Source organism: Zootoca vivipara, chromosome Z (assembly GCF_963506605.1).
Source record: "Zootoca vivipara chromosome Z, rZooViv1.1, whole genome shotgun sequence".
NCBI lineage: Eukaryota > Metazoa > Chordata > Lepidosauria > Squamata > Lacertidae > Zootoca > Zootoca vivipara.
Genome location: NC_083294.1, coordinates 33,211,532 through 33,234,312, shown reverse-complemented (window position 1 = coordinate 33,234,312; position 22,781 = coordinate 33,211,532). Strand labels below are relative to the sequence as shown.

The following is a 22,781-nucleotide window of genomic DNA, read 5'->3' as shown; positions in this document are numbered from 1 at the left end:
GAGCTTGATTGAAGACTTAGTGTTGCAAGTGCTCCCCCTCCTCCCCATGCATAGCTGGACTTTGCTAACATTTAGTTGAACTTTCAATAATTTAGCTTCTTGTTTCGTACGATTTAGAGGTCATGTTTTAAAATAATCTTAACAGTTTCTGTTAATCTATCTATCTATCTATCTATCTATCTATCTATCTATCTAATTAGAGGTATCTGAAGAAGTGTGCATGCACACAAAAGCTTACACCAAGAACAAACTTAGTTGGTCTCTAACGTGCTACTGGACAATTTATTTTATTTTTAAATATTTTGACACTGTTCTCCTTTCCTTTGCTTTTAAACATGCCGCCTTCAAAGGACCAGGTGTGCAGCCTAGGGGTCATTTTGGACTCACAGTTGTCCGTGGAGGTGCAGGTTAATTTCATGTTGAGGGCAGCTCTCTACTAGCTCTATTTGGTATGGTGGCTGAAACACTATCTGCCTGTGCACTGTCTCACCAGTGTTACATGCTCTGGTTATCTCCCACTTGCACTACTGCAATGCTCTCTACATGGGACTACCTAATACATAATGCAGCAGCTAGACTGGTGCCTGGGAGCAGCTGCCAGGACCATATAACACCAATTCTAAAGGATCTATACTGGCCCAGTATGTTTTTGAGCACAATTCAAATTGTTGATGTTGACCTTTGAAGCCCTAAATGACCTCAGACCTGTATACCTGAAGGAGCGTCTCTACCTCCACTGTCCAGCCAAGACACTGAGATACAGCTCTTAGGGCCTTCTGGTGGTTCCCCCACTGTGAATTGTGAAGCTACAGGGAACCAGGCAGAGGGCCTTCTCAGTAGTGGCACCCGTCCTTGGAATTGCCCCCCCCCAATAGATGTCAAACAGACTTTTAGAAGACATCTGAAGGGGGCCCTGTTTAGGAAAGTTTTTAATGGTTGATGTTTTTACTGTGTTTTTAATATTTTGTTGGGAGCCACCCAGTCAGATGGGGGCATATAAGTAATAATAATTATCATTATTATAATGGGTTATGAAGATGATTTGTTTAGCTAACTAGGGACTGTTATATCCCATAGTGAAACAAAACACTCTCTCATGACCATGTGAGAGAATATTGTGTGTGTGTGTGTGTGATGACAGGTTTGTAGCTTGAGCATCTATCAGTTTATTTATTCATCCATTTTATATTCTACCCATCGTTCCAAGAGAACCCACTTAAACTATGGTTCAACATTATAAGTGAATCTGCACACAGAGAGTCATTCTTAAAGGCCCTGAATTAGTTACGTGGATCTGAAATAATGAATATTTTGGGTGCCAATGTTTGACACTTCCTTATGGACAAACTTTTATTGTTGCATAAAAAGAATGTGGGTATTAGTTATCAATTTATCTTTAATTTTTAATATACAATAAAATTCTTGTGGGATATCAATGAATATTGAATGTTAGAGTTCAGTGCTTAAGCACAGTTGGGCATAATGCAGCCATTTTTGCCTTGGAATGATTTGGATTTCTTCAAGTATATAGCTAAGAATTAATTTACTATATAATAGCATGCCCAAAAATAATCAAAGATCACAAAGATTCTAATGCAGTGAAGAAATAAATATTATTGAAAGCTGATAATCAGAATGATATAGATGGGTTTAGACATATTTTTCTTAATAATATCTATATATATTTCATATGTATGTGATTTTTCTGCCAAATTCATAGGCAATACTAGAAATTTCTGGAAAAATCATATCATCAACCTAATGTCCCTGTTCTACACACATATTAGATTTTTCTTTCAGAATACAATATTTTGAATTATGGGTGAAAATTGACAGCAAAGCTGAATAAGGCTGTTGGCAGACAACTTCCAGTATCTAAAAGTGTGTTGATTAGACATTCTGAGATAATATGGCATTTGTGTCTTACCAGAATACTTCAGTCTACGCAACAAATGATTAAACACACAAGAAAACCATTCATAAGATGCACATCATAAAAATACTAATCTTTTGTGTGTAATTGTCAGATCTTTTTTAGTCATTAAACTAAAACTAGTTTTGATCATCATTAGTGAGGAACAGGATGCTTGATGAATAATTTAGTGATTGATTTTTTGTATTGCCTGATGTATGTGTAGCCACAGCACTTGAGTATTATATGTCACCATTGCATCTATTTTAAATAAAGTGTCTGTTTGCTGATGAGTACCACAGCCATCATATTTATTCTCTGTATTTTTTGGAATTGGTCTAAATTTCTCATATTAATTTCTCTATGAAGTTATTACATTGAATTTAGTGAGGTTTAGTTTTACCTGCTAAATATAAGAGAAGCAGCATAAAGACTTCCTTTCATTCCTTTTTGTAGTGAGAGCAGGAGCGCCTGGTAGAGACTTGACCTCTTTGGTTTTATGTAATGTTCTCTTTATTAGCTGAACCACTGTAAAAGTAGACATATATGTGAAGCAGGACGCACACACATGAAAATTGTTTTGCACATCAGTTATGAAGCTTACTTATCAGGACAGAATATTCCAATAGCTATATTATATTTAGATAATATAGCAATAGCAATATGTATTGCTATTTGTCAACTTGGAGTTCCTGTTTCCTAGCTTAGAAATGACAGGATCCTTTAAAAAAAACCATATATTTTCCTCCAGATTTGTCACAACTTTGCAGATATCCACAGTAGTAATCTCTGCAATGAGCAAAAAAAGACATTTTGAATTCTAGGATGTGTATTACATCCCTATCTGGGTTGGTGACAAAAGACATTAAAACAAAGTATTGAACTCATCTAAGCTTTTAAAATCAATACTAAGTTGCTACCCAAGGAAGAGTAGCTATTATGCTTGACCACAATTAAACTCCTAATGACACGGCCTGGGAAATGCTACCCATTTTAATATAACTTCTGTCTAGCTATCACCAATGGGAATGGGTGACTTCTAAAATATGAACAATGCTTCAAGTATGACCATTAGAAAGTAAATGATCAATAGCAAAGAAAATGAGACATTTAACTGGAATTTATTAAGGTGTATTTTTAGACTGGAATTGAGTCTGTGTGGGAGAAAAATGGAAGTGCCACAGTAGGAATTTGATCTATTTCTGTTTTCACCTATCTTATAGTTGCAGTGCAGACACCGTTTCCTGTCATAGTTAGGAGACCGGGGCATGCGGTGACCTTGCATGCACCTTGTTCTACTCTCTCAAAGTCTTCACTCTTCGTTTTGCTTTGACCTTAACTTATTTATTTATTCGACTTATTAGCCGCTTACTACAAAAAACAAAAGTGTCTTGCAAAAAATTTAGGAGTCAAAAAGGCATTGTTTAAAAGCAAAAGGATACAAAACCCACAGAAAATATCAGAAAAAATCAGCAGGAATAACATTTCAACAAATAGGTCACTATACAACTAGAGGCAGTCAACTTCCTGGGAGAAGAGATGTTTTAACCTGGTACCAAAAATATGTTAATGATGGCAACAGATGGACCTCACAGGAAAGAGCAATCCACAAATGGAGTGTCACAGCTGGAAAGGCCATCCTGCAGAAGGCTTTAGATGAAGACTGAATGGTTCAGACAGGTTCATAACAGGAGAGGTGCTCTGAAAGAAAGTTGTTGTGATCCTGTCTGTAAAGGGCTTTTTAGCTTAAAACTGGCACTTTGAATTGGGTTTGGAAACATATAGGCAGCCTGACCAACTGTGCCAAGATCAGTGTTATGTAATTGTCTCTCCTCAAGCCTATCAGCAGTCTGGCAGCCAGATTTTTCTCTGACTGCAATTTCTGGATCATCTAAAAAGGCAGTTGCCATAAAATGCATTTCATTAATTTAATCTTGAGGTTACCAGAGCACAGAGTACTGCAGCCAGGTTACCATGTCCAAATAGGGTCACAGCTGGCCAACTCACCAGGTTGCCTGTACCTCAAGTGACTCCCAATGATAGATCTAGTCAAGTTGTGTGGGATCAATTCCAATCTCTTACCTCCGAGGATGTGGACAGACTGCTTGGACGAGTGAAACCAACCACCTGTCTCCTTGATCCTTGCCCATCCTGGCTTATAAAAGCTAGCCGGGAAGGGCTGGGTGATGGGCTTTTTCGGGTTGGTGAATGCTTCTCTCTGTGAGGGAGCCTTCCCAGACTCACTAAAAGAGGCGGTTATTAAACCGCTTCTTAAAAAAACATCTTTAGATGCAGCCAATATGGCCAACTATTGCCCAGTCTCAAATCTTCCATTATTGGGCAAGGTGATTGAGCGAGTAGTTTCTGAACAACTCCAGGCACGCCTGGAAGAAGCGGACCATTTGGATGCCTTCCAGTCAGGTTTCAGGCCTCATCATGGGACTGAAATTGCCTTGGTCGCACTGGTTGACGATCTCCAGCGGGCTAGGGACAAAGGTGAGAGTTGTTTCCTAGTTCTGCTGGATCTCTCAGCGGCTTTTGACACCATCCACCATAACATCCTTCTGGACTATCTAGAGGGGTTGGGAGATTGGGGCACTGTCATACAGTGGTTCCGCTCCTTCCTCCTGGGCCGTGTTTAGAAAGTGGTGGTGGGGGATGAGTGTTCAGACCCCTGGGCTCTCACTTGTGGGGTGCCTCAGGGTTCTGTCCTCCCCCCATGCTTTTTAACATCTACATGCAGCCGCTGGGAGAGATCATCAGGGGGTTTGGGCTGGGTGTTCATCAGTATGTGGGTGATACCCAGCTCTAGCTCTCTTTCAAATCAGAACCAGTGAAGGCGGTGAAGGTTCTGTGTGAGTGCCTGGAGGTGGTTGGAGGATGGTTGGCAGCTAACAGATTGAGGTTGAATCCTGACAAGACGGAAGTACTGTTAGTGGGGGACAGGAGGCGGGCAGGTGTGGAGGACTCCGTGGTCCTGAATGGGGTAACTGTGCCCCTGAAGGACCAGGTGCGCAGCCTGGGAGTCATTTTGGACTCACAGCTGTCCATGGAGGCACAGGCCAATTCTGTGTCCAGGACAGCTGTCTATCAGCTCCATTTGGTATGCAGGCCGAGACCCTACCTGCCTGCAGACTGTCTCGCCATAGTGGTGCATGCTCTAGTTATTTCTCGCTTGGACTACTGCAATGTACTCTACGTGGGGCTACCTTTGAAGGTGACCCAGAAACTACAATTAATCCAGAATGCGGCAGCTAGACTGGTGACTGGGAGCGGCCGCCAAGACCACATAACACCGGTCTTGAAAGACTTACATTTGCTCCCAGTACGTTTCTGAGCACAATTCAAAGTGATGGTGCTGACCTTTAAAGCCCTAAATGGCGTTGGTCCAGTATACCTGAAGGAGTGTCTTCACCCCCATCGTTCTGCCTGGACACTGAGGTCCAGCGCCGAGGGCCTTCTGGCGGTTCCCTCGTTGCGAGAAGCCAAGTTACAGGGAACCAGGCAGAGGGCCTTCTCAGTAGTGGCACCCGCCCTGTGGAACGCTCTCCCATCAGATGTCAAAGAGAAAAACAACTACAGTGGTACCTCGGTTTACAAACACAATTGGTTCCGGAAATCTGTACTTAACCTGAAGTGTACTTAACCTGAAGCGAGCTTTCCCATTGAAAGTAATGGAAAGTGGATTAATCCGTTCCAGACAGGTCCGCGGAGTACTTAAACGGAAAATACTTAAACCGAGGTATGACTGTACCAGATTTTTTGAAGACATCTGAAGGCAGCCCTGTTTAGGGAGGCTTTTAATGTTTAATAGACTATTGTATTCTATTTTTCTGCTGGAAGCCGCCCAGAGTGGCTGGGGAAACCCAGCCAGATGGACAGGGTATAAATAATAAATTATTATTATTATTAGTAGTAGTAGTAGTAGTAGTATTACCACCTGCTCTTTCAAAGGGAGCGTGACCTCTGTCAAAAGCAGGCTAAACATCACATACAGAGAACCATCTACCCGCCATGTCTCAGTCTTGGCTGGATGAAACTGCAGTTTACTGGGCCTCACCCAGCTCATTATTGCAACCAGGCAACAGACTCACACATTCACCACCTGACCTGCAGAAGATAAAGAGGAGAAATAGAGGGGAGACAAAACTTTTCTTTGGTTGCAATACATTATTTAAGTGGGTAGAATACTTTTCAGAGCAAGCCATCTTGAATACACCTCCTTAAGGGAATGAGCAACTTCTTTTTCTTGTATGTCATATGCTTCTTTCCAGAAATAAAAGAAGGCAGTGGCTTTTAGGACTCAAAAGTGTATTTTATTTTAAAATTGTTATAGTTTGGTCCTCTCTCAAGTTTTTCCTCACTCTTTAAGTTTAAAATTATTTGCACAGTAAGGATAGTGTGATTTGTGAGTCAGTTGCACAGCTTTCTGCAGTAATATATAGCAGTATACCTTTGAATGGTATGTAGACAATGATATTTAGAACTTTTTATCGGCATTTTGTGTTTCTACTCTCAAAGCAGTAAATCAGCCCACTGCTCGAAAAGACACAGGAAAGAAAGAAAAAGGAGGGGACAGACAATGTTGAAACAGTAATTTATAAACAGGTTTTCTATGTTGTAATCCATTCATTCCTTAAACAAGAGTACTTGCTAACTGGTTGCTATTAAAAAACTAAATTTGCAACTAAAGACCTAGATAGCACTTCTAATTCTTCTTAATTCAGTTTATATGTTTCCATCCATCACTGAAAGACTCCAGAGTGGGATGCATATAATACAAAAACGGGAGAAGAAGAAAATTAAGCAAAGAAACAGCCAAACATTTCTAAACACAAATAAGCATGTAATACAAATAAATAAATGGCATAGTTCCTTAAACCCTCCCACAGCTCTGTGCAAATAGGTGTCTTCAACTGCTGATGAAAGGTAAACAATGTCAGTGCCGGACACAAGTCAGAGGAAGATCATTCCAAAGATGGGCACAACTGCTAAAGCTGTGTTTGTCCTTAGCATCCCACTGGCAAATAGATTTCCTTTGATCATTGTAGCTGTATCCTGTATCTAGTCCCCTGTGTTTTTCAACTGGTAAGGGAAAAGGTCAGTTGTAGTGAGGTGGTTCTTCAGGTATTTGGGTCCCACGTTATTTAGAGCTTTCAACACATTGAATTGGGTTAAGAAATAAATAGGCAACCAGTGCAGATCACTACACTGGTGTTAAATGTACCAGTTAACCACCGTGGCAGCTTCATTCTGCACTGGATAGAGATTCTAAGCTATCTTCAAAGCCACAAGTTCGACACAGTTTAGCACACTAGCTAAACCTTATAATAGGTACTTGTTGCCACTGATACCACTTGGGCTTCTAGTGACAAAGCTAGTTCTAGGAGTATACCCAAACTATGCATCTTCATTGAAGGGAAGTGCAGAGAAGACTGTCTATGCAATATTCAGATGCAATAATCTCCAATCCATAGCTCTTTCATCTTGTCAGGATTCAGTTTCAGCTTGACGGCTAATGTCTAGTCTGATACTACTACTACTACTACTACTACTACTACTACTACTTTATTATTTATACCCCGCCCATGTGGCCGGGCCTCCCCAGCCACTCTGGGCGGCTTCCAACAGAAATATTAAAATACAATAATTTATCAAACATTAAAAGCTTCCCTATATATTTAAATATATTCATATGTTTAAGGCCCATATTTATCCATGCTCAACCATGACACCTACTAGATGATTGGTAAAACTTTTCCTACTTGAATTTGTCAAATCTTGTTTCTAGAGCCATCTTTCCTAGTGGCAATCACTCATAAATTAAATGTTAATTATACATTTGTAAAAACTTGGTATCTCAGTCTGCAATTTCACTGTAGATTCAAATGAGACTTCAGTGCTCTCTGGATCTTTGAAATGTGGCTAACTGGAGTGCCTGATCACCTCATCTGTCTCCTGAGAAATCTCTATGTGGGACAAGAAGCTACAGTTAGAACTGGATATGGAACAACTGAGTGGTTCAAAATTGGGAAAGGAGTACGACAAGATTGTATATTGTCTCCCTGCTTATTTAACTTATATGCAGAATTCATCATGCGAAAGGCTGGACTAGATGAATCCCTAGCCGGAATTAAGATTGCCGGAAGAAATATCAACAACCTCAGATATGCAGATGACACAACCTTGATGGCAGAAAGCGAGGAGGAATTAAAGAACCTTTTAATGAGGGTGAAAGAGGAGAGCGCAAAATATGGTCTGAAGCTCAACATCAAAAAAACCAAGATCATGGCCACTGGTCCCATCACCTCCTGGCAAATAGAAGGGGAAGAAATGGAAGCAGAGATTTCACCTTCTTGGGCTCCTTGATCACTGCAGATGGTGACAGCAGTCACGAAATTAAAAGACGCCTGCTTCTTGGGAGAAAAGCAATGACAAACCTAGACAGCATCTTAAAAAGAAGAGACATCACCTTGCCGACAAAGGTCCGTATAGTTAAAGCTATGGTTTTCCCAGTAGTGATGTATGGAAGTGAGAGCTGGACCATAAAGAAGGCTGATCGCCGAAGAATTGATGCTTTTGAATTGTGGTGCTGGAGGAGACTCTTGAGAGTCCCATGGACTGCAAGAAGATCAAACCTATCCATTCTGAAGGAAATCAGCCCTGAGTGCTCCCTGGAAGGACAGATCGTGAAGCTGAGGCTCCAATACTTTGGCCACCTCATGAGAAGAGAAGAATCCTTGGAAAAGACCCTGATGATGGGAAAGATTGAGGGCACTAGGAGAAGGGGACGACAGAGGACAAGATGGTTGGACAGTGTTCTCGAAGCTACGAACATGAGTTTGACCAAACTGCGGGAGGCAGTGCAAGACAGGAGTGCCTGGCGTGCTATGGTCCATGGGGTCACGAAGAGTCTGACACGACTAAACGACTAAACGACTAAACAACAACAACAATTAACCATTCCATTATACAGTGGCTTGAATACTGATATAAATATGTGAAAGAGAAGCTTTATTTGGGTGAGAAATATTTTCAGTCAGTTTTTGAACATATTGGTAGAGGAATATTGATGGCACCAGAAGCATCATATGCAATTAATGTTTGCCTGAAAGTGTAGTCGTTATTCTATTATCACTTTTGCATGTGGGGACTGATTAAAAACAAATAATGCTAATAATATATTTTATTGCCACCTGAGTGGCTGGGTTTCTCTAGCCACTCTGGGTGGCTTCTGGCAAAATATAAAAATAATAAAATGTCAGACATTAAAATCTTCCCTGAACAGGGCTGCCTTCATATGTTTTCTAAAAGTTGTGTAATTATTTATCTCCCTAACATAGCAAACCTGAATAAGTGATATAATTTTTTTTAATGGTGAAAACCACAGTAATACATGTAATTCATAAACGTAAAGAGGATATATTGTTTGCAGCTGCCACATTATACAAAGTTTTTTAAAGGCTGAAATTGGAATACATCAAAGACTTTACCCAGTATTTTGTAATGAATGCAGTTCTATTAGAAATTGGAAACTTGTATGCAAGCAATATAGATTGTCTCATTTGTATAGGCAGAAACAGGTTTGCCTATTCCCTTATCTGGATAAGTGGCTGATGAATATGTATTTTTTTTCCATGGGCACATATGGCAAAAGAGAGAAATGTACAAAATAAGATGAAGGATCTGAAATATTTGTGGCAAAAGTAGGTACTTTGAAGTTTTGGATAAATAGCTGAACTATGTGGAATACTTATCTCTTTCCCTGTTTTTTCATGTTTATCCCAGGTGGAGTTTGTGTATTTAATTAAAATGAAGAAGAATATTTACAGGTGTTCTTCTACTATGTTAATTTAAATTCAAGGATAAAGTAGAATTATTCATACAAACTCTCAGTAGAATGCTTCTGGCAGAAGACTTTATATCTATGTAATAAGTAACTCTTTAGACTAAGAATTGTGTTTGCTGTGTTCACAGCTGTCTTTCAACAGCTAGTGTCTGAAAACCAGTTAAAAGAAACTGGTCTTTTGGTTATGAGGTTTGTTAATGGATCACTTACAGAGGGCTGTGTGCTGAAACACCTTAATGTTTGTTAAAAAGTCGGAGATCTCTTCTATGTGTATACAAAAAAGCACAGAGATGCTTAATAGTATTCCCATTCTGTAAATCGTGCTAATTGTCACAAGTTGATAATGGAGAAGGGAAACTCCAGAAGTTTGATTTCTGTAACTCACAACTGGATTTTAATAACAATAAAATGTTTATAAAAATAGAGGAATATGTCTCCTCATCTTCCGTTACTCAAAGAGAGTCACATTTTAAAATATTAATATTCATAATGTATCACATTAAGTCACATTAAGTCACATTATAGGTGTTATTTTGGCAGGTTAACATCTAATTGGTGAATCATAAACAGCAATGAATAATAGTGCTATTTTTTGCCCCGGATTTGTTTTGGTTTTTTACTCACTTAAAAAAAAAGGGTTATGGAAAGAGTTGGTTGTAATAATATATGTTGCACTTTGTTTAGGTATGCATGAATAATCTGGCTGATGAAGTAACATTATCTTACATGCTTTTGCTAGTACTGATAAACAGATGCAACTTTACATCAATTATTCTTCTCATTTTTAATGTAGTTTTCGTATCTGGCAGGCTTTGATACAGTAACTTTTGATTTAACTTGATATCACAGTCTGAAAATGAATCCTCCTTGTCCTTAAAAAACAAAACAAAAAACCACCTTGTCAGGATTGTTGGCTTTTATGATTACAGGGAGGATTGGAATGCAGCAGAGACACTTTATTTTCACTGCAGGAGCTGATAAATGTGCAATTTGCATCTCTTCCAGGTGGCATCATATGTATGCAGTTAGATCACACAGCTGTTGACTTAATTGGAAAATGGGTGTGGCTAGCAGATGCTTTGGAAATCTGGGATGAAGAGCTATTCTCAATTCATCTTGTATTGTATTGTCTTCTGCAGGTTGGGGAATATGGATAATTTCATCAACGGTGTCTGATTCCGTATCAGTCTGTCTTCTCCCTCCACCCCTGGCCCGATACTGAGTATTGTCATGTGGAAGATAATAGTGAATATCTGCTTCCATAAAGCCCAAGTGATCACAGTTCTAATATAATTTTCTCTGAGAACCCCCTGGATGTAACATTAGAAAATTTCAGTGAAGCTGCTTGAATTTTCTTATTTGTTGTTTCTTGTACTTAGGAATTTTACAAAGTTCTGACCATTTGGTAGACTAGTTGTTTATCTTTTTTCTATTTCTATGTAGACTCCAAGTCTTTGTAACAGGTTATACGGAATAAATTTGCGATATTCTATTGCAACACCCAGAAGAGCCTGCCTTTTGAGTAAATGTCAAAATGGTAATAGCCTTTCATCTTATATGCTCAGGGACAAGAATGGGGAGTTTTTAGGAGGCTAAATAATTTTAACTGGCTTTGAAAGCCTTTCTTACCTCTTGTTATGTAGGAAGGGATGTTGTTGAAGTCTTCCCCACAGGAAAGGATACATGCTGACTGCGACTGGGGGGAAAGGGTCCTTTGCTTATGAAAGTAGAATTGTGTATTGAAGAATTTTGTAAAAAGGGAAATCCTTATTTAAATACTGTCCACTTGTGAATCATTAAGAAAAAGTCATTGTAAATTGTTGTCTTTATTCATAACAAATGGACACCTGGCTGTAGAAAATAAAAATTGCTTAGAATCGGGTCAAGCAGCAGTAAAGGTATCACTACTTCTACTATCTTGCATTATGTTCCCTAAGTTAATCAAGCCCTACCTATTTAGAGGTTTCAGGTGCATTAATTCTATGAGAGAAAGAGAGTGAGAGGGGGGAGAGTGAGAGTGTAGAAGTAAAGAAGGAGAAAAAAGAAAAGGGAAAATCTGTGTATATTCAAGTTTTGATGTAGTATCTGACTGCAGTTGAAATTTAACTGCCTTTTACAAATACTATGAGCTGGTTCACTAAACCAACCTTTGGTTTAGTGAGACCACATAAACATGTAGCCTATGGAGGGGAGCTCACAACTGCTAGTCTTTTTAATGGGAGCAGGTGGCACTGTGGTTTAAACCACTGAGCCTCCTGGGCTTGCTAATCAGAAGGTCGGCAGCTCAAATCCGCATGACGGGGTGAGCTCCCATTGCTCTGTCCCAGCTTCTGGCAACCTAACAGTTCGAAAGCACACCAGTGCAAGTAGATAAATAGGTACTGATGTGACGGGAAGGTAAACATCGTTTCTGTGCCCTCTGGCTTACGTCACAGTGTTCCATTGCACCGGAAGCGGTTTAGTCATGCTGGCCACGTGACCCAGAAAGCTGTCTGTGGACAAACATTGGCTGCCTTGGCCTGAAGTGAGATGAGTGCCACACCCCTTAGTCACCTTTGACTGAACTTAACCATCCAGGGGTCCTTTACCTTTTTTTTTTTTTTACCTTTTGTCTTTTTAAAAGAAACATTGTGCTAAGCTAAGTGTCAGGAGTATGGGCAGGAGTCAGGCTCTGGGGCCTGTAGTGCTTTGCAGGACTGGGGCATGCCTCAGCTTGTGCTGGAGAAGCAAGGCGTGGCCACACAGGTGAAGTCCTCAGCTTGTGCTGGAGAGGCAAGGAGTAGTCACCCAGGTGAGGCCACTTGAGATCTCACAGCACCTGGTGGCAGGAGCTGGGAGGGATAAAAGCTCAGCTTTTCCCTTCAGCTCTTTGCCTCAGCAACGCTATCCCTGCCTGGTTGCATCTGGCCTTCTGCTCCTTGGACCCTTGCCTTGTTGCCGCCGTGCTTCTTGGACCCCTGCCTCGCCGTCGCCTTGCTCCTCGACCCTTGGACCTTCGCCTTGCTTCTTGCTCCTGGATCCTTCGCCTTGCTCCTTGCTCCTTCGACCCTTGGACCTTCGCCTTGCTTGTTCCTTGGACCTTCGCCTTGCTTCGTGTTCCTTGATCCTTCGCCTTGCTCCTGGGACCCTTGCTTTGCCTTCGCCTTGCTCCTCGACCCTTGGACGTTCGCCTTGCTTCTTGTTCCTTGGACCTTCGCCTTGCTTCTTGTTCCTTGAGCCTTCGCCTTGCTTCTTGCCCCGTGGACCTCCGTCTCTGCCTTGCTCCTTGACCCTGCAACTGCCTGCTGCTGGACCCTCAGCCCTGCACCTGTTCCTGCTTCTTCACCACCATCTTGCCTCTGGTCCTGACGCCCGCCGACCGGACCGTGACACTAAGCTAAACCAAAGTTTGGCTTAGAATGCCACCTAAACCGAGACACATGGTTAAACTCTTTCTTCACTATTAGTTATAGCCAATGCTTCCCCCCCCCCAAATGAGTTCTCATATTGACTCAAGAAAATCACCATTTTATAGTTCAAATCAGGAAAAATAAATACATACAGTTAATGGGCAAAAGTACAAAGATTCACAAAATGTTTAGGGGTATGTGTCCCCTTGCATCCCCCCAGAAAAAAAGCACTGGTTATAGTCAATAACAGTTGGATAGGCCAGGATTGGATAGTAATGTTTTTGAGTTATAAAGGTAAAGGTAAAGGGGTCCCTGACCATCAGGTCCAGTCGTGTCCGACTCTGGGGTTGCGGCGCTCATCTCGCTCTATAGGCCAAGGGAACCAACGTTTGTCCACAGACAGCTTCCGGGTCATGTGGCCAGCATGACAAAGCTGCTTCTGGCGAACCAGAGCAGCACACGGAAACGCCGTTTACCTTCCCGCTAGAGCAGTCCCTATTTATCTACTTGCGCTTTGATGTGCTTTCAAACTGCTAGGTGGGCAGGAGCTGGGACCGAGCAACGGGAGCTCACCCCGTTGCAGGGATTAGAACCGCCGACCTTCTGACCAGCAAGCCCTAGACTCTGTGGTTTAACCCACAGCGCCACCTGAGTTATAGCTACCGTCAGTTGTTTGGGTCAGGCTAATTGCCTTTCTTCAGTGGACATACCCTGCATTCTTCTTTCTGTTTAGTCTTTATTCCTTGTCAGATCTCACCCACCTTCCCTTTCAAGATCAGTACTTGCCACTTCATCATTTTTCGAGTGAGGAATTGCATTTAAACCATCTTTCCATAGCTGCCTTTAAGTATCATGTAGGTTAAGAAAATAAACTTAATCAAAATATTCTCAAATTTACTAGATTTCAGAGGAATCCCGTTAGCATTGAATTCTAGGGAGTTTTTTTTTACGTAGGGGAAACAAAACACCTGCAGGAAAGTTGCTTGGAATAATGAACAGGGGTGTTATTTATATATTTCCTCCTTTAAAAAAGTCATTAAAAGGCTCAGAAAGATTGCTATTGTATTACAAAGTGATGCATTTGGCCTCTCTTACATTGTATTGCTTCACAGAGGGCACCTCCCTCCCTTCCTCTTAGGAACAAAATCTTTAGTCTCTTTCCCATGAGTTACCTGAAAGAGTCAGAACTGCGCTCTAAGCAAAAGCAGACAGAGCTCCATTCTGATATAACCCAGGAGCAGTTCTGCCTGTCATGAACAATTCCTTTCTTGGGGATTTGGTTGCAGTGCATCCCTTCAGAATGCATCATTGCCCTTATTGTGTCCCAAACTAAATAGGCACTTGCACTAAACAGGCAAGTGTGCGGGGGGGGGGGGGAGGCTAGAGGTCACATTGATTTTTGTGAAACTTTTGATATTGACTTCACATACATGCTCCCCCCTAAATTTCAAACACAATTTTTAAACAGTTGGAGGAAGTAGGCAATGCCATCATAACTTAGGTATTTAATGGTTCATAAGAATAATACTGTTAAACATCATTGTTGATCACCCTGAATAAGAATTCTTGTCGAAGAGAATTAATGATGTTGTATCCTGGCAACCTGACCGGGGTGGGGTGTGGGGAGGGAGAGAAACCATTTAACCACAGCTTGAATAATGTTTAAAGGCTAATAATTTTAACAAAGACTCTTCGACTCCCTTATTTTTGAAAGCCGACCATGAAACTGACTAGAAAAAATGAAAGTACCAGTAGAAAGCTATCCATTTTCTATTAATTTCTCTGTATACTACAAATGCTTCAGAATACATTTTCAACATTTTAATTAAGTATGGGTAAAATGTTATGACTGAAACAGAAGGTAATAAGCCCACTTGTTAAATCCTCTGCTTCATAAGAACAAGTTTCACGTATTATAAACATGAAGAAATTTAAGTGGTGCTGTACTGACCTCTTGTTCTATATTCCGGCTGCTCTTCTTCAGTTGCATTGTGATTTCATCATTCAGTGTTGAGTGCCGTGTGCCACGTACACTACATGCTGACTTCTCATATCTCTTGAACTTTCCACAACAGAGGGTTCATAAGCACTAAAGTGTTAGTCTATTTTCCAGGATACTCACTCCCTTTAACATCATTCTTTCCACATGGAGTCATAAGCACAAAGGGAAATGACTTTCTGATACTCAAATATGCATTCGAATCTGGGGGTCCGAAGCAGGCAACAATTAACAATATGCAGTAAAGTCTCTTAAACCACCTCCTTAAGATGCTACCTTATCTGCTAGCCATGAATGCTTAAGCAATTCTAAAACTTACATTGTTTTATGCTTCCCCCATCCATTTCAGGAGGAATTTCAAAATACTAGGAAGCAAGCATGACAGTGCTGCATCATAATTTTATGAGTGGTGATGATCAGAGGTTTAGTGGTCAATAAGAAGGCCCCCTTTTATTATTTTATTATATTTATTTATTTTTAAATTCATGTATCACCCTTGGGTATGTGGGATGTTAGGGAGGAGTAGCACCTCAGGTGGGGGACATGTTGAACACCCTTCTTGGGTAGTTTATCCACCTTTGGTCCCCACCCTGCTCTCAGCTCTCACCTGTGGCCCCTAGAAGCAGTCAACATGTGACAGTGGCCACATCCCTGGAAATGGCACATCAATCTCTGACCTTTGTCTTCTGGGTTTCTGGGGTTTTTCCTGCCTGTTCTTATTCTGTCTCTCACAGCTACAATAAACTTACCATTAAAATAATGAACTGTTCATTTCTTCATCAGAGGGCAAATGGGCAAGTTTAGCAGGGGATCAAATACTCTCCCCCCCCCACTGTAAGGTAGGGCCTTTTCATTGTCTCCCATTCAACATCATGGAAAGTGAAGCTGTATCTTTTCCTCTGGGTTTTTGGAGGCAAGTGAATAGTTCATTGAGGTCAGTGTGTGGTACCTTTTGTGGTCTTATGTTGTCCTCTCTTTATATTGTGTGTAGTTTATATGAATTTTAATTGGTTTTAGAAATATGTATTGGTGTGTTTTAAAATGTAGTATACCAGCTGTGAGGGAAAAGGGATACAGGGAAGTCCCTCCCATCTTAAGTTCCAGCCCATCCCCAAGCGCTGGAGAGAGTAAGGAGAGCTCTGCCTCCAGCGGAGAGTCAGGAAGTGGTGTCCGAGGCTCAGGCAAGGTTGTGGAGCCCATGCCTCAGGTGGGACAGGAAGTTGGACCCACGGGGGGGAGGCCAATCCCCCCAACTCCCGAATTGCGACGCAAACGTAGGGGGAAGAGGTTGGGTCTGCCAAAGCTTTGGTGCTGGAAGAAAACGCGCCAATCGCCATTCGGAGGTTCTGACACCTCACCTTAAGGATGCATTTTTACTGCTCTGAACACTGTAAATAATCAGCACTTAATAAAAGCCTTAAAAGACCATGCTGGAGTCGTTACTCTAGAGTAGCCATATCAGGCCCTCTGACACCAGCCATATACTGAAAGCCTATACAGTCGTACCTCGGGTTTTGAACAGCATAGTTCTCAAACGTTTTGGCTTCCGAACACCGCAAACCCAGAAGTGACTGTTCCGGTTTGCGAACTATTTTTGGAAGCCAAACGTCCGACTGGGCTTCCACAGCTTTTGATTGGCTGCAGCCAATCAGAAGCAGCGCTTTGGTTTCTGAACGTTGTGGAAGTCAAACGGACTTCTGGAATGGATTCCATTTACTTCATAGGTACGACTGTATGTGTTGTTTAGTCATTTAGTCGTGTCTGACTCTTCGTGACCCCATGGACCAGAGCACGCCAGGCACTCCTGTCTTCCACTGCTTCCCGCAGTTTGGTCAAACTCATGTTCGTAGCTTCGAGAACACGGTCCAACCATCTCGTCCTCTGTCGTCCCCTTCTCCTAGTGCCCTCAATCTTTCCCAACATCAATGTCTTTTCCAAGGATTCTTCTCTTCTCATGAGGTGGCCAAAGTATTGGAGCCTCAGCTTCACGATCTGTCCTTCCAGTGAGCACTCAGGGCTGATTTCCTTAAGAATGGATAGGTTTGATCTTCTTGCAGTCCATGGGACTCTCAAGAGTCTCCTCCAGCACCATAATTCAAAAGCATCAATTCTTCGGCGATCAGCCTTCTTTATGGTCCAGCTCTCACTTCCATACATCACTACTGGGAAAACCATAGCTTTAACTATACGGACCTTTGTCGGCAAGGTGATGTCTCTGCTTTTTAAGATGCTGTCTAGGTTTGTCATTTCTTTTCTCACAAGAAGCGGGCGTCTTTTATTTTTGTGACTGCTGTCACCTTCTGCAGTGATCATGGAACCCAAGAAAGTAAAATCTCTCACTGCCTCCATTTCTTTCCCTTCTATTTGCCAGGAGGGGATGGGACCAGTGGCCATTAGCTTAGTTTTTTTTTGATGTTGAGCTTCAGACCACTGTATAGAAATATCTGAATAATGACAATAAAAATTTCATTTATGGCATCAGTGTTGTTAGGAGTAAATTGAAAATGCAATTTGCTGCATACTTGGAGCCACAAGGAGACTCACTATTTAGTGGGTTTCCTGAAAATGGAGGGAGGTTAATTAGTGAGGTAAGGGGTTCATCTCACAAGGGGGAAAAAATGTTTACCATTTTGGTTCTGCCCTATATGAAACATACATAGTAAGATGCCCTAAAACGTTCACAGTGCAGATGTCATCTTGATTCCTAAAAGCATATGCTATTAAATAGGTAATGCAAGCCTTTCCAGCAAATTAGATTTGAAAGCTTTCTTTTGACTGGAATAGTGACTTAAGACTTTTGTTTATGGGAACAGATAGGCACTGTTTGTTTGCAGCTTTTCTGTAACCCTGCAAAAGACGTGATTAGTGGCAGTGTTAGATCAATAAGTATTTAACGGTTCACAGTGTGACAAACTTACCTCATGATAACCTGAACTGTCATCCAGAGAATATAAAACTATCATCTTCTGCTGAATGAGAACCAATTTTGGGTGTGTGGGTGTGGGGTGTGTGTTTCATTTCTCTCTGTCTAACCTTACTTGATTCCATGTTGGCAAAGCTAAAAGTACTTCATATCAGTTTGCTGAATGCATCTCACTATTGCTACTTATGTTTTCATCTACCACAGCTGAATGTTTAGTTTCATAAATGTATCCTGTAAAACAGTGGTGGGAAAACTCTAGTCCGTGGGGCTAATTAGTCTCACCAGGTATCCCCATTTGGCTCTCAAGGCTGTTTAAGCCAAGGCCACCCAGCTGTCTTATCACCTGACATCATATGACATCAGCTAAGCCATGCCCACTTGTTTATCAGCTGTCATCAAACAGTGGTGAATTCAAGCCATTGCTGTAAAGAAAAGTTCCTTTGCAGTTGTGCCTTAACATTATTATTTGAATTTTGTACCTTATCTCATCATGCTGCTGAGTATTTGATGGGATAATGACAAACGCCGGCTCCCTTGGCCAGTAAAGCGAGATGAGCACGCAACCCCAGAGTCGTCCGCGACTGGACCTAATGGTCAGGGGTACCTTTACCTTTTTTAAATTTCTGTACTGTACTTTCCCTTGTGAAAGTAGAGTAGTCAAACTGGGAGATCAAAAATGTTGGTTTGTTCAGTTGCCCCACTGGGAAAGGAAATTGTTGATGGCTGCAGGCAGACTCTGCCATGAGAGAAATGTTCCCTACCTCATAACATTATTTTTAAAAACTAATCCATTCTTCATCAGAACGTATGGTGGCACAACAACATAAATAGAAATTTAAAATACAGAATCAAAGAAACATAACAGATAAGCAATACAATAATAAAGACCAACACAGTGAGACCCAGGCCACTGGATGCCTCTTTGATTGGGGGGGGGGGATTGTTGTCTGGAGTTGATGGCATAGTTCTAGACTAGTACCAACTAGCTTGAATGATCAAACTAGTATTTTTATAGTACTGTTAAATTTGTAGATAAAATTCAGTAAACTTGTGTTAGTCAGTGCAGACAATACTGCTTCCAAAACATGTGCAAATCCATAGGTTAGCAATACACCACAAAATCTATATCTGGAGGTGACTGCATATGTAGAAGGAAATTGCCCTGCGCTCATTTATTATATCCTGGATGATGTGTCTTTTATACTTTTTCATCATAAATGGTGTCAATTCAGTTTCCTTGTTCCTGTAACTAAATTTGTTTGGAAGCTGTTATTGGCGTGGGATATTGTAAATCTGGGTTTTGATTCTGATATTTTAGTAATTATAAATGTAAGCTACTATTCTACAAATATCTGACAACTGAATATACAATTTGAATGGCTGGATATTCCTGTACCTCAAAAAATACTATATAAAACAGGTATTTTTGGTTAACAGTTCAATAACCCCTGCCCTTTGCTATATCTGGTCACTGTTGGTAACAATGTTTTGTTGTCTTAATGTTAGAATTAAATCATGCAAAGGTAATGTTTAATAGTGTTCAGTAATTGAGTTAATGATCAGGTGTGAGACACATTAGGTATTGTGCAGCTGTTAATTTTCAAAACCCATGTGTTTCCAGATTTTGGGATGAGCTAATAGTGAAGTTTTGCTTAATTAAGTCTCTGAACCATTACATTCTTGTGGGTTTTCCTTATCACCAGAACAATTGGATGCTTTTAATTTCCTTCAAATTTTAGGCTTACCTTGGTTAATGCCATTGTTTCTTGTGCGGGCACCAAGCAGGTGTCATAATAAAATTATCATTTCAGGGGAATACATTAGTTTACAGGTGTAGGCAATGCAACAATAGATCCACCTCTCAGCTGCACATGCAGTACATAGCATTAAGAATACTATGGAAAACAAACTCTTACAGCATGTTGCATCAGCTTTTCTTCTCCTGCTTTGATAAACAAATACGTTATTGCTCACAAAATAGATCATGGCATTAAATGAAAACAAAATATTGGTTGCTTACCAACAGGTTTAATTTAGATCCTCTATTTGATTTGTTTTGTTAAGCATTTAACTCTGACTTTACCGACACCTGAACCATTTTTCATTTCTCTTGACCATGTTCCAATTAATGTGTGGCATCATTGAAAAAATAACATAGGGATTGGTATTGTGTGGTTACAACCAGTAGGAGGCTCTGATGTGCTGAAGAAATTGTGATAACACTTTTGCACTCTCAAATCGCTGATGTAGATGGGCAAGGTCAATAGAGCTACACATCAGCTTTAGACAATGTCTGTTGGATTTGCTCTGAAGAAGTTCATTAATCAGTTTTAGCAATGACTTTTTAAAAAAAATGTCACTGTGCATGTTTTGTGCAGGTTTTCACCATGCACTTGATGGTTTGATCTCTGTTTATTTATCAATGGAATTTCTTAACCTCAACATAAAAAGCACAGCCATGGAAATATTGTGAAAGTTTAAACAGTTTTGGTGTAAAAACATTGCTGTCTGCACATACTGATAAATGTCCCCTTTGTTTAGCAGTTAAAAAGGCAGTCGAGAATACAGAAGAAAAGAAGGTGTCTCTGCCTAAGAAAAGAGTTAAAGAGCTACGGATATTGGATGGGAAGACTGCACAGAATTTGTGTATGTAATAGGTTTTTCATCTTGCACAGTCCTTGTCTGAGCCCAAACTTTAAGGGTTTTAAAAAACTTTGTGAGACTTTTTTGTTGTCATTCGTTTGATAGTTAGAAAGAAATGTCTTAATGTAGAAACTGTTGCCTGACAAGCATTGTTGTCTTCATTAGCTTTGGCTCCTTGGACTGCATGAAATTTGAGGTATTAGCTAATGTTATCTGGGAGACTGTGACTCTGGACATCAGCGGTAGATGAAATTATGTTCAAGAGTACTCTGATTCAATAAGGTAATGATGGAGTGACCTGTTTCATAGTTAGGTCAAACTTGAATGCCTAGGAGAGAGTAGACTCTTGTATACTTAATGCCTCTCAACACTTACCAGAGCCAATAATGTTCCTGTGCTGTTGACCATAAACAGTGTCTGAGGATACTGATAAAACAACAAAGGTATTATTTAAGAGGCCTGGAAGTAATTTAGAGTTGTCATAGAGCTGGTTCCTCTTTCATCAGGACCCGTATTTAGTTTATTTAATCAAAGTGATGAATCTTTGTATTATAACATGGGTACCACTGTGCTCTAAACCACTGAGCCTCTTGGGCTTGCTGATTGGAAGGTCAGCAGTTCAAATCAATGCTACAGGGTGAGCCCCCGTTGTAAGTAGATAAATGTAAGTAGATAAATAGGTACCACCGTGACAGGAAGGTAAACGGTGTTTCCGTGTGCTTTGGCACTCATCACAGTCCCCCGTGAACCAGTATAAGTTTATTCATGCTGGCCACATGACCCGGAAAGCTGCTTATGGACAAATGTCAGCTCCCTTGGCCTGAAAAGGGAGATAAGCACTGCACCCCATAGTCATCCTTGACTGGACTTAACCGTCCAGGGATCCTTTACCTTTTACCTTTTATTATAAGGTAATGTTTTTCTCTACCAGGCCTCACCCCCACTCCAAGACTTAATCTGGCCTGACATGAGCATTTAGTGTTTACTTAAATGCAGAAGTCTCACTTGTGGATTAATACTTAAGTCTCTAACCATAAACCCTACTGCCCCTTCCTCAAACAAAAGCCCATGCTGTAATTCTATGCCTACTTTATGTGGGAGACATGCCTAAATACCAATCATACTTAAGGTAATTTCTTTTTAATTGGAATGATTTTTGTTGTTGTTTAATTGATGCTTTTCCAATGACAATTTTAATGTAGCAATACGAAGTAAAAGTCATTTCCATTTGACAGTAGACTCTGAAATAGTGGTGTTTCATTTCAGCAATTTTCCTGGGATCTTTCCGCATGCCTTATGAAGAAATAAAATATATTATTCTAGAAGTGGATGAATTAAAACTGAGTGAAGCACTGATTCAGGTAAGTTAACACAGCATATCTTAGAATCACAATTTAAATCATCAGAATGATAACCTATTCAGTTATTCATATATTGGTAACATGTCTTGTTATTTTTATTATGTACTTTGTGGTATTATTCTGTATTTTTATGCTGTGAACAACTCTGAGATCTTTGATAAAGAGCAGCATACAAATATAATAAATAAAATAATAATTAATAATAAATATTCACCATAGTGTGGTATGGGGTTAATGACATCACATACCCCAGGGGTTGTCAATGTAGTGCCTTTCAGAAGCTGTAGAACCACTGTTCCCATAATTCTGGCCATTAGTGATGTTGGCTAAGACTAGTGAGAGTTAGAATCCAATTATTATCTCTGCCATGGTATCTATATGAATAATAAATATATGTGGGACACCACATTGGCTACCCCGACATACCTGCTATAGGGGAACTGATTCAGAATGGAGATGCTTGTAAACTTTAAATGTCTTAAATTAACACTACATATGATTGACCTAGATGTGTGCTCCACTTGAACCACTGTGTTGTCATTTGTAATTTTTGAAAAATTAATTCACATTGTTCATTTGATCTATATCAGAAGTAGGTAATCTATAGCCCTTCAGATGTTGTTGGATTCCAACTCCCATTAGGCCCAGCTAGCATGGGCAATAATTTGGCATGATGGGAGTTGGAGTCCAGTAATATCTGAAGGC

The 22,781-nt window shown here is 40.5% G+C and overlaps 1 protein-coding gene across 7 annotated transcripts in view; it reads left to right on the top strand.

The window, feature by feature from the left end:
• The window catches only part of DIAPH2 (diaphanous related formin 2), a 352,029-nt gene that overhangs the window by 109,237 nt on the left and 220,011 nt on the right, over nucleotides 1-22,781 (top strand). For 4 of the 7 annotated variants that reach the window (XM_060270210.1, XM_060270207.1, XM_060270209.1 and 1 more), the window contains 2 exons: nucleotides 20,614-20,718; nucleotides 21,982-22,076. In XM_060270210.1, the coding sequence (XP_060126193.1) occupies nucleotides 20,614-20,718; nucleotides 21,982-22,076 (200 nt within the window). The remainder of the gene's footprint in view (nucleotides 1-20,613; nucleotides 20,719-21,981; nucleotides 22,077-22,781) is intronic. The other 3 variants (XM_060270211.1, XM_060270208.1, XM_060270206.1) reach the window with 1 other exon arrangement.